Genomic DNA, 12941 nt, shown 5'->3' with positions numbered 1-12941 from the left:
CAAATTCTGAGCATAAGAAAGCTGACAACCAGATTACAATAGTCTACCTGGGAAAAACAGATAAAAACCCATCTGACTCCTGGCTGATTATTTTGATTGTAAGATCTTGCTTTCACTGCTAGATCTTTTTTAGCTTCAAATATATCACTCAATCTGCCATGCTTCCTTTGTGAGGCATATTTTTTAATGAAGACTGAGAAGAATGGCAAGTATTTAATTTAATATTTAAAGCAAAATTCATCATAGTTTTACATTAAAGAGACTCCCACTTCTCCATAGTAAGTAACACATCAAGGCTATATTTTTGCTTTCCTAAACTAGCAGATTTCCTTCTTTTCCAAAGAATATAGTGTAGAAACATATCTTGTCACAAGTTTCACGTGACAAAAACATGGACCAGTGAAAACACTACCCGAAAGTAGTGTTATAAATGACAGGCATATTAGATTTTCTCCTGTTGTATTGGGTTTACGTGGCAAGATTTTGGTAGCAGGGGGTGGTCTGCAGGGGTGGCCTGTATGAGAAGAGGCCAGGGGCTGCAGAGCCCATCAGCAACACTGGTGGTGCCTCTGTGACAACATAGTTTAAAAAGGGTAAAAATGCTGTGCAGCAGCTGTGACAGGAGTGAGAAAAACATGAGAGAAACAGCCTGCAGACACCACGATCAGTGAAGAGGGAGTGTGAGGAGGTACTCCAAGTGCCAGAGCAGAGATTCCATGCAGCCTGTGGAAAAGACCATTTTGGAGCAGGTTGTTCCCCTGCAGCCCATGGAGGACCACACCGGCGCAGAAATACACACTGCAGCCTGTAGAGGACCCTGTGCTGGAGCAGGGTCCTGGCAGGAACTGTGGCCAGTGGAAAGGAGTCCAGGCAGGAGGAGGTTTTCTGACGGAACTGTGGCCCATGGGGGCCCATGCTGGAGCAGTCTGATCCTGAAGGACTGTAGCCCATGGAAAGGACCTGCGCTGGAGCAGTTCTTGAAGAACTGCCCAGTGAGAAAGACCCACACTGGAGCAGTTCGTGAAGGACTGTAGCCCATGGATCAGACCCAGGCTGGAACAGGGGAAAAGTGTGAAGAGAAGGGAGCAGCAGAGACACAGTGTTATGAATTGACTGCAACCCATCCCCCTGCACTGCTCAGTGTGGAGGATGTAGAAGAGTCAGGAACAAAGAAGTGAAGTTCAGCCTGGGAAGAACGGGGTGGGGAGAGAAGGTGTTTTTAGTTTTGTCTTTCTTTCTCACTCTCCTACTCTATTTTTTTTTTAATTGGCAATGAATTAAATTAATTTTCCCCAAGTTGAGTTTGGTTTGCCCATGACAGTATTGGTAAGTCATCACACTGTTCTTAGCTTGACTTACAAGCTTTTTCATCTTATTTTCTCCCCCTGTCTTGCTGAGCAGGGGGAGTGAAAGCAGCTTGGTGGGCACCTGGCAGCCAACCAAGGTTAATCCATCACACCTCTTTTGGAGGCAAAAGTAATCTTCAGTGTCTTCCTCAGAAACTTTCTCTAGGAAGACATCTTGGAGGAGTTCAGGAATTTAGGGACCTTGAAAATTCTGACAGGTTTTAACCTCTAAATTGTAATCCTTACATATCCATTTAAGCTTCAAAAATTGTATCAGGATGTATAGTAGAACCATGGCTATCTAAACATTTGGAAACTATACTAGCATAGTTAACAACATGATTACAAAGTCTGTTTAGATTCAGTGTATATGAAAAGGAAGAATGAAAAGCAAAAAGTAAAAAAGCTTGTAAACTTATTTAATGACAAAGGAAGTACAAAATATTTTTCTTTAGTTCATAAAGTAATAGATTTCACATGAACGGCCCGTCAAAAGGCATGTCTTTATGACATGAATAATGTAAGAGCTAAGCAGGGCTAATCAAGCCAGAGACACACAATGCCAAGTGTAGCTATTCAGTTTCCATTACAGAAATGTATATTTAGAACTAATTGAGTAAATGTTTAACAGTCTGCTGTGCCATATATTTATTATTAAATACCCACTGATTTATATATTTGTCTTTTCCTGTATTTTTTGTGCATTTATTGTTAACTTTCATTATTATTTGGAGTGTTGCCAATAGAAATAAAGACAACTCAGCCAGACCACCTCTGTTTTAGCTTTTCCTAGTTGCTTGAATGGTCATTAAACCACTGATAACCAGAAATACATTTACAATATATTATGAGATATTCCTACCTAAACCGCTATTTGGTTGATCCCAAACCAAGGGCACAATGTACCTTCCTAAAAGTGTTCCTCAAATTCTACATTAAAAAAACCCCAACAAACCTCTCCACACTACACCAACCAAGAATTTCTCATGAGATTTGACATAGTTTTCTCCAATCTGTTGTATCTATGCAAAGAGAGCTTTGAAAAGGAGCACTGGGAAATTATGCATCCAATTCCAGTGAATTCCCAGATTTAATCTGCAACAGAAGAAGCCTTAAAAAAAATAGAAAGAATGTAGATAATCAGTCAAACACATTCAAGTGCAAAACCGGATACAAGCACATTTAATCTCTCCATTAAAATCTAGCTGTCCTTCTTCTGAAGTATACTTTTTGTTGCAAGTGTTGCAATACAAACACTGAATAGGCCACATAACTGCTAACAGGTAGTATTACTCTAAATGACAAAGTTTCACAAAACTGACACTGGAATCAATAAGAATTTGTCTCTGACACTGGAATTGATAAGAAATTGTCAGTTTAATAGAAATCATATCAGACTTTAAATGTAAAAATGAATCGTGCTTTAGCAACGATTTCACAATAATTTCCTTTTTGCTAGAAGAGACTGAACTAATTCTATCTGAGGGCATATTGGGGAGTTTTGTCCTTTGTCCCCAAATTTATTTGTGATAAGATATACCCAAGCATGATGCACATTTTATTCTAACTTCCTGCTTAACTTTCCAACTCCTACTAGTCAACAGGCTGGCTCACAACCTATGGCTTCTACCTAGCACCTGGCTCCCCTCAGAGAATCTTCTCCAAGAATCTCACTTCCTGGCCCATACATTCGTAATTCCACCCATGAACTTAAATCCTGTTTAAAGATTCTACATTGTTACTTTCCGAATCTTCTCCTAACTAAAGAATTCCATAGCTTTCCTGCATGGAGGTATCTCCAGACTCAATTATCTAGTATTTTAGTTCACTCCAGAGGACAAATCTTCCAATCAACCAATAGTTCAGCAGACATCTGCCAGAGTAGCTGCCACCCCTTTTACCAGTTTGTCTATTGCTCTTCTCCCAGATGCCATGCAATGAAACAGTTAACAGCTCTTGGTTCTCCATTCCTTATACAGACAGATCCCAGTCTTACAGAAAAATGAAACAAACAGACCTTCACCATGAAAGCCTTAATCATGTCTATATGCTCCACAATCTTGACCTTCCCTAAGATGACTGAGTATCACCAATACATGATTACTAGTCTGTTTCCTTGGCTAAGAAAAGGAACAGCAGTCAAAACATCTCACTGGAAGCAAGCAGGCTTAGCTATTTAACAGACTAGTAAGAAACTCGCATCAAGACACAAATATTTTCCATACGCCACTACACAGATTTCAGCAATTTATGTCAAAGGAATAAACTAGTCAGTGTAAATGAAAAAGATTCATGCAAAGTTTGTATTTAAAATATCCTCTAATAATTGAAGAAAAATGTTTATCATTATCATTCTAAGCTGCTAAACTCAAAACACACACACACACAGACACAGTTAATGGAACCCACAGGCTACTGATGTGGCAGTTTATCAAATGTAGCTGTAATGACAGATAAATATTACAGGCAATTCGCACTTCATGAAAGGATAAAAGTGTCAGTGTGTAGGTACCAGTTTTACTGCAGGCCATAATCAGCAAGTAAACCAAAGTGCAAATGTCTAAAAAGTTTATAGCCCTCTATGAAGGCCTCGTCTTGTCAGGTATTGATTTAGGTTTTCAGAGGACTTTGCCAGTGTTAAACAAAGTGAGTGTTTGTGAACTTAGAGGACATGTTTTACCTCTGCCAACAAAAGTTGCCTGAAGCTAAATGTGAATACCTTCCCATTGCTTTAATATAAGGAAATGGAAGAAACTGTTCCTTACACAACTATTTTCTTCTTAAACAGAGGGCAGTCCAGAGTGAATGTTTCATATTCTCCACCTTCTCCACAAACATGGACTCCATATTTCTCAGAAAGCTAAACACAAAAGGGAAATTAAAATACATAAGTATTACATTAAAGCAGTCTATTAAATATATTTTGCTGAAAATTTCAGTGTGCACTTTCTAAAAGACTACCAATTACAAGGCTGAAAAAAACCAAGTATCATACGGACAGTTCTTGATTTCTTCATATGCATATTACAATGGTCTAAAAATTACCAATGCATTATATTTTAAGTAGAACTGTCACTGTAACATTCATATAAACGAATTAATTCCTAGTCTTTCTTCCTCAGCAAACATGAAAGGTTGCTCAGACTCTCGTATTTGTCTACCTTTCTTTAGCATAAGTAGTTCACTTCTGTGAGAAATTTGTACTGTAAATCAACACAAAAAGTTGCACTTCACATAGAAGTATACAATGAACACAACTTTTGGCAACAGATTCAACAACTACATTCTATATTTTGGTAAACAACCATTCTTTCAAAAAAATTCTAACAAATAGAACCAACAAGAGTTTTCTAAGTCAAAAGCAAAAAGGTAAAGCAAGAGCTAAAGAGGTAGCAACACACTGTTTCCTTTATAAATTGTACTGAATATACTTTCTAAATCAAAATATAAATTTATGAATATTCCTGAAGCTCTGGACAGCCCACTAAAACACATAACTACATAAACCAATACATTCAAAATAAGAGACATGACTATCTTAATTATTCCCTGCTTTATAAATGAGCAGGTGTTGAGCAGGAACCAAAGTTCTTTTGTTGGATTAAGGAGTGCACAACTGCTGAATAGTTCACTGTAATTCTGTATTAATGTACTGTACTGATAGGTAGTAATCAAGCACCTGTACCATGCCAGAGCATGGGGACACGCTCCCTTTTTCTGCAGGAGAAATTCACCTCCTCATCAGCAGAATATATCACCTTCTAAAGTGTTCCAGCACTAGCTGCTTCAAGCCAAGTCCAGTCCAGGTTTTACACGCTGAGCAAGCATTAACATTCTGCTTCAAGTAGTTCACAAGAAGCTGAACTTCAGTCCTCAATTCCATTGCAGACACCAGAGTTACTATTGGGAATATTTATTTAACCCCCTTATGCTTTTCCTTAGAGGAACAGATGCCCACCTATGATGCTTCTACAGTCAAAGTAGCAATGCAGTTCTCCACAACATGTAGGAGATGGTTAGAAGAAGTCTGTCTGGGGACTAGAAAATAATTCCAGATCTGTTGTCTTTTTTTTAGGCAAGCATGAGACTGGGTTATTTATACATTGTAGGTTCAATTTTTTATATGGTCACCAGAATATTTGTGTAGTAAGTCTATTTGATATATTCAAATGATACTGTACTTTTATTGTTGAAGCTGAATGTATAGTTTGTGTTACTTCACAGTTCTCTTTCAAAGTTTATTTTAAAACTTCATGGAGTGTTTACAACTTCAGTCATCATCTTAGCTAAAAAAAAAACCAATTCAAAATTAGATGTGAAAGAAGAAAATGCAATACACGTAACTTGAATGTTTTCATAAAATCAAAGACTACTTTTTAAATTAAAAATTCAGTTAGTTAAACAAAAGGCCTGAATCCTCTTCAGCCTTTATTTTGGAGAAAAGTATAAATGTTCTGAGAAAACAATACCTTGGTAATGCTCTATGTGACTGTTTAGTTGTCTGGTGGTGTAAAATCTAAATCTCTTTCGGAACATATATTAAATCATTTTTCAATGTCTTGTTATGAGAAGTATTTTTCATTTTTCCTTTCATATTTTCTTTTAAAGAAAAGGAGCAGAAGAAAACCTTTAATCTAGTGCTCATTAAAAAATTATACTCCTGACATAAAAGAGAACTCCATCTGTCAACGACGGCAACAAGGTTTCTATAGGACAAATATATCAAGAATAATTAATGTTGATGCAACAAGAATGGACAGCCTACAAAACAGTTAGTGAAAACCTTTTATTCTTCTCGTTGTAGCTCCCACTGCAAAAAATCCTAAACAAAACTATTAAAAAAATGAAAGAGAGAAAAACAGAAAAGATCTAACTGTAACCTTTCACTGAATAGAAGGAGTGACTGTTTACAAGTCACTTTCAAAACTGGTACCTCTGCTTGTAAACATCAGTGCCTAGAATAATTATTGGCAATTAACATTGAATACTCAAAAGATGTGAGACTATTTCCTATCTTTGTTGCGGGAAATCCTCATTTTCAATGTCACTGGCTTCAAGATCGTTCCTGACACCAATTATACAAGGTGCTAAAGGATGTTCAGTTCCCACTAATGTCACCAGGAACTGAGAATATTCAGCAGCTCATAAAACAGATTCTTAATGTTCATTTAACAAATTCAGCAATATTTTTAAAATGTCATCAATGACATCAGAACTTTGCCTTTCAGTCATTTAGAATATTAACATTTTTTGAAGACCAATTATTTTGTTTTGAAAGTTGGATGTTACATTCCTAACAACACAACAGCTTAGACTCTAATCTAAATTTTGATTGCTAAATCTGCCTTCTAGTTCAGATGAGCCAGAAAACAGCAAATTTACAAGTTACACTTAACTAAAAATGGAAGTCCAATTCAAAATCCAAAAGAAATATATGATGAAAATATCTTCTAGACTACACAAAATTAACCTTAACTCAAATACACAGTAAGACACAAGGTGTGTAGACAATCAGCACAAACATTACCCAAAGAACAGTCTCTTCCTACCTTGGGAACGAAACACAAGGATTAAAGCTGACTTTCTCATTTAAGTTTAGTAATCAAAGATAAAAGATATGAATCCAAGTGAAGACTTTGTCTCCAGACAGAAATTGTAACACTTAGTAAATTCTCCATAATTACTGAAATGCTCTTTACATCACAACTACTCATCAACTTCTAATGCAAGCATATAAATGACTAAACATTTTCTTACTGTCTATTAGCAGAGACAGAAGTACAGACAAATATAACCATAATATACATTTACCATTCTATTAATAAATTCTAAAGAGAGTGTGAGCAGCCCCTGGGATCTGGCAAGTTGCCAACAAATTCTTTAGTGTAAAAAGCTAGGGCCCCTAGTATATAGGAAACAGTGGGACATGAGCACAATTTAATAATTTACCAATTATGTAGCAACCATTCATCAATAATTAATAAAAGACCTATCATTTAGAAAAAAGGAATAAATTCAAGAACTTTCCTTGCCACAATGCCAATGACCTAAGCCAGTAAAATTCACTCCTGATAAAAGTATGGGTTGCAGATCATGACTGTACTCATAAGTTCAACCTTACATATGTAAAGTCAGAAAAAAAAATTGCAAAATTAAATCAAAGCTTTTCCCACTCAATACTCTCCCATTTTTCTGCTGCTACAACAGCAAAACCACCTCACCTTTATGTCAGTAATTATTATCATTTCTATGGTACACATAAACTAAAGTAAATCAGAAGACTGAAAATTTCGGTGACAATGTATTTTTCCAAAGTTAAATAATTCAGTGGATGAAATCAGGGCTGGGTTGTAGGTTGGTTGGTTGGTTGGTTTTTGTTTTGCGCCTTTTTTTTCCCCAATTAACGTTGACACACCTTTTATAATGCCCAACGAGATTTTTTCTAAAAAGAAAATGATTACTTCATGCTGCTTTCTTGTATGTCCAAAAGACAAATTATAATAGGCATATTATAGTAATACAAGTTGATTTTGATTTTATTGCCTGTTCCTTAAGGTAAACTTTTAGTATAAAAAAGTAAGTAAGTAAAGTCCTAATTCCTGATTTGTAGTATCGGAGAAGTTGAACTTTGTGAATACATGCTAAAACATAAAGCAGGATATTCCCTACCAATCCCAAATGACTCAACATGTCATACATGTCATGGTTCAGTATCAAAGACCCTCTTATATTCAACACTGGCATTTTTCTGGGCACTGAACTTATGAAGATATAAACTGGCTTTCAAGAAAACCAAAGAACACGTAGAAGACTATTTAATTAATTTTAAACAGAACTGCAAAAATTCTCACAAACTGGCACACCACACTAGGGAAAATGCTGTAATGACAAACCCTGCACCTAGCTGAATAAACAAGTATGTAAAGTAACATTAGATGTCAATAGAGAACCCAAAAGAAAATCCCGCAAGAATAGGAAAAAGCATAAATTAGAAAAAAACAACAAGAAATTTGAAATTACTGGTTAGATAATACAACACAAATCAAAGATACAAAAGTATATAAAGCTGTGGTAGTTTTGGGGATGTGCAATGTTAAAAATTACTTTATTATGGTGTTTTCTTTGGTATGGTCAGAATATTAAATTTTATCTCTCCTCCTTACTGAAAACTGTGAACTCCTTGCTCTCACATTCTGTCTACCAGAACTTCTGAGGCTGAAGACTTCATTGCTTTGCAAAAGAGTATTTTTCACATCATAAACCTAAACATTTCTCTTCAGTTTATAGTTAATGATTTGGTTTTATTAGGCCTTAAGGCCAACTAAGTATCCAGTAAAAACAATTTATTTGTACTGACTTTGACTTTCATAGCATGCATATGCACAAGAAACAGCTACATGAACAAATAATCAGTTGTGCAGTCCAATGACCTGACAACCAGTTCCAAGTAGGGTCAGAATGCCCTACGAGTTCTACACCTTAAGTTATGCAGTTGTTGCTCTGTTTATTGTTGCATCAATAAAAGATAAAACCTGCAAATGTGGGTTTCAAGAAGTATTAAACCATGACAGCAAAAATTTCAGTGAAACCAAGTAAGTAAGAATCACTTCACTTGAGCCAAACATCAAGAAGAATATGCTTAATCCCAAATTACACAAAACACCAGGTACTTCTGGATTTCTTAGTTTATTATTTTCTTTTTAAAATGAATGATGGTGAAATCAAATGGAGAACAATACTTCTTAAGCCTTATTTTAATTATACCCTATTAACACAACTAAAATTGCAATACTTACTGCTGTTGTTTTAAAGAAAGTCAAGACTACTGATTCAACTGAGGTGAGCAGCTACCCATCTGCAGCCCCATTGGAGCTGTAACCTGAATTTTGGTAACAGAAACTTTCTGCGAATGCAGGGACTGTACTTTCCCCTTTTTGGTTTATTTAACTAGTCCCAAATAAATATTAATTCATCCAAACGTGACTGACCAGTATGGTATTGATATTACAGTAAAGTTGATGCTTCTGTTAAATCTGTTCCATAGTAAATTGTTCATTGTTTCATGATTACAAAGTTTTATCCTTCCTCAGCTGTCACTTGCTAAGATTCTAAAGAAGCAGCTCTGACAAACAGAACATTGTTTAAGTGATCTGCAGCAACAAACCGTGGGAGGAGCACTTAAATGTTTGTCGTACTCTTAAACTAAGTATTATTTACTCATGACTCCAAAGATCTTCCAAACAACCTTTCTGGTAATTTATCAATCAGTAGCCATTTCTACAGTACATGCAGAACATGACTTCACATGTCAGTAAAACTGCTTTTCCACAGTAATGTTAGTCTCTTGCACTATACGGCACGCTAGAGTCAGAGCAGGCCTATGACACAAACATGGGGTGCAACGAAGACTCTAGTCTGGCATGTTCACGCAGTGCAATGCCAGCTCAGCAGTCAAGCTCCTGGAAGCCGTCTAACCATGTTCACAAGTGGTGAACTGAAACTTGTGGACTCTAGTTCTCAGTGGCTTATTAGCTGAGCCGAACAGCCATGTTAATACAGTTTCCAATTCAAAGTTAGCTCAGTGTTCAATTAGATATTACCTAATCCAAAAGCTCCCTGATGCACACATTCCCTCCTCCTTCCTTTTCCTGTAGAAATCCAATCTACACTTTTCAGAAAGGATAAATCCACTCCCTCTTCTAACTATTCTTGGATCTTAGACATATCCCAAGATTTAGCAACTACTTACTGTTTTAAGTGTACCTTTATTACCACCCCATGAAATAAAACATCTGCTAATGACACAACATGAACGAGTATTTTATATATCTAGTTAATATATACTTGGTTTTGTGTACTCCTACTGTATGTCTCTGCCACTGCTTTTTTACCCATACTACAAGTATTTAGGAAGATATTTACCTCCCTATTTTCCTTCCTTCCCTTTTTCTGGAGCAGGAGAAAACACCTCTCCTTCCCATCTGTTGTGGTTTATCCCCAGCCAGCAACTAAGCCCCACGCAGCCGCTCACTCACTCCCCCCCCACCCAGTGGGATGGGGGAGAAAATTAGGAAAAGAAGTAAAACTCCTGGGTTGAGATAAGAACAGTTTAATAGAACAGAAAAGAAGAAACTCATAATGATAATGATAACACTAATAAAATGACAACAGTAGTAATAAAAGGATTGAAATGTACAAATGATGCGCAGGGCAATTGCTCACCACCCGCCGACCAACACCCAGCCAGTCCCCGAGCGGCGAATCCCTGCCCCCCCGCTTCCCAGTTCCTAAACTAGATGGGACGTCACATGGTATGGAATACCCCGTTGGCCAGTTTGGGTCAGCTGCCCTGGCTGGGCATGAGAAGCTGAAAAATCCTTGACTATAGTCTAAACACTACTGAGCAACAACTGAAAACATCAGTGTTATCAACATTCTTCACATACTGAACTCAAAACATAGCACTGTACCAGCTACTAGGAAGACAGTTAACTACATCCCAGCTGAAACCAGGACACCATCCCCTGCTAATCTTGAACCTTCGCTGTAGTTGAGATGATCTAAAGATTTAAGCAAGACTTACAAAAAGAGAGAATGAATGGCATTTTTACATCAACTAGTCTATATAGCGGGGAGAGGAGGGGAGATTTCTGTGCAGATTCTCCAGCTCTGAAGCAGAAGCAACAAACTTCAAGCTAAGAACAGGCCAAAACCAATCTCTTCAAGTAAGAGTATTTGAATGTCATGGACCTTCATTCTTCCTCTTCAGCTTTGCGAAGTACCAATTATCTATCCCCTTCTCTCCAGCCATGTAAATGACTAACAAAATGAAGTTAAACTCCAGATATAATTCCTATTGAACTCCACTATCTTTCAGCAGTAAAAGAGATTTTTAAAGCTCCTAACAAATTCTGGTTACTTTTTCTTTCTCTTCTGCAAGTTTGCCATGCCCTTAATTGTTCCAGAAAAACTGCTTATGAAGCCACGCAGAACGGTAACTACACAGATTAACAATAAAAAATATTTTTAGGAGATTGTTTTGCACAAATTTAGAGAGCTTGCACTGATAAAAGTTACAGCAAGACTCTCTTAATAGCCAAACATGCAAGTAGTTGTGGGTTTTTAACAGGCTCGAGGACAAGGAAGTGTGGTAAATTGACTTTGTCATATACAAATATGAAAAGACACTTTCAGAGCTGTTAAACTGTACTTAGCTTGATGTTTGATGCTTCTACCTCAAACTCAAAGAAGACTCATGTACAAAATCTGGTCTCTTTTTTTCCCTAGTTAAATAATTTTTCTTTAAATAAATCTACTAGCTCTGCCCACAAGCATTTTCCTGCTTTGAGTACTACATAACCCTTTGTACAGAATTACGTACATCCTCAGTGGTAAACCTCTTATTCCATTTTTGAAGGGCCCTGCTGTATGTAGTCTGACTAAAAAATGGTACAAAACCTTCAGATGGGGATATGTGGGGAAGTTTTGTATCACCTATGATTTTGCCGCTACCATTCCTTGCTGTGAAAGTCTCTGACTTGCATGCAATTATTTAGCTTTATCATATTGACATACAAGTTAGTGTTCCCTTAACATTGAGGTTTCTTGCCTTTAGTTTGTTTTAAAGACACTGTCATAATTTGTGAACTACCTCCAGAAAGAATGTTTTTCATATTGGAAGTGCGTATATGAGGCTTATATTCTACCGTCCTGGTTTCAGCTGGGGTAGAGTTAATTGTCCTCCTAGTAGCTGGTACAGTGCTATGTTTTGAGTTCAGTATGTGAAGAGTGTTGATAACACTGATGTTTTCAGTTGTTGCTAAGTAGTGTTTAGACTAAAGTCAAGGATTTTTCAGCTTCTCATGCCCAGCCAGCAAGAAGGCTGGAGGGGCACAAGAAGTTGGGAGGGGACACAGCCAGGGCAGCTGACCCAAACTGGCCAACGGGGTATTCCATACCATGGGACGCCACGTCTAGTATAGAAACTGGGGGGAGTGGGGGCGAGGGGATCGCCGCAAGGGGATCAACTGGGCGTCGGTCGTCAGGTGGTGAGCAATTGCCCTGCGCATCATTTGTACATTCCAATCCTTTGATTATTACTGCTGTCATTTTATTAGTGTTATCATTATCATCATTAGTTTCTTCTTTTCTGTTCTATTAAACCGTTCTTATCTCAACCCAGGAGTTTTACTTCTTTTCCCAATTTTCTCCCCCATCCCACTGGGTGGGGGGAAAGTGAGTGAGCGGCTGTGTGGTGCTTAGTTGCTGGCTGGGGGTAAACCACGACATCTACATAGAAAGATAAGCCTTGGGTTAGCACCTAATTTCTGAAAGTAACTAAGTAATTTTTTATTAAGTTAATTTTACTGAATTTCTGCCTAGACTACTTTTTAATTGCAACTTTACCTGTATGAGTATCCTATAAGTAATACTCACCTCCAAAAGATCAGGCTCCATTTGATCCAGAGTTTTTCCTAGATGCTTATCTGGGTCTAAACCTGGGGGGAAAAAAAGTGTAAAAATATTTTTTATAAAGTAGTGTTATGACATCAAGAAAGACTGCTTCCCCGCCCCCCCCCCCCCCCCGCCCCCACG

At 37.3% G+C, this 12941-nt stretch overlaps 1 protein-coding gene across 1 annotated transcript in view; it reads right to left on the bottom strand.

The window, feature by feature from the left end:
• Positions 1 to 12941, bottom strand: part of DPH6 (diphthamine biosynthesis 6) — a 215911-nt gene that overhangs the window by 139129 nt on the left and 63841 nt on the right. The window contains exons 6-7 of the mRNA XM_010574222.1: positions 12783 to 12844; positions 4112 to 4206 (exon numbers count right to left, since the gene is read on the bottom strand). Coding sequence (XP_010572524.1) covers positions 4112 to 4206; positions 12783 to 12844 — 157 coding nt within the window. The remainder of the gene's footprint in view (positions 1 to 4111; positions 4207 to 12782; positions 12845 to 12941) is intronic.

Source organism: Haliaeetus leucocephalus, unplaced genomic scaffold (assembly GCF_000737465.1).
Source record: "Haliaeetus leucocephalus isolate CR32 unplaced genomic scaffold, Haliaeetus_leucocephalus-4.0 Scaffold417, whole genome shotgun sequence".
In the NCBI taxonomy this organism is placed as follows: Eukaryota; Metazoa; Chordata; class Aves; order Accipitriformes; family Accipitridae; genus Haliaeetus; species Haliaeetus leucocephalus.
The sequence above is the reverse complement of the archived record's forward strand: the minus strand, read 5'-3'. Positions and strand labels throughout refer to the sequence as shown.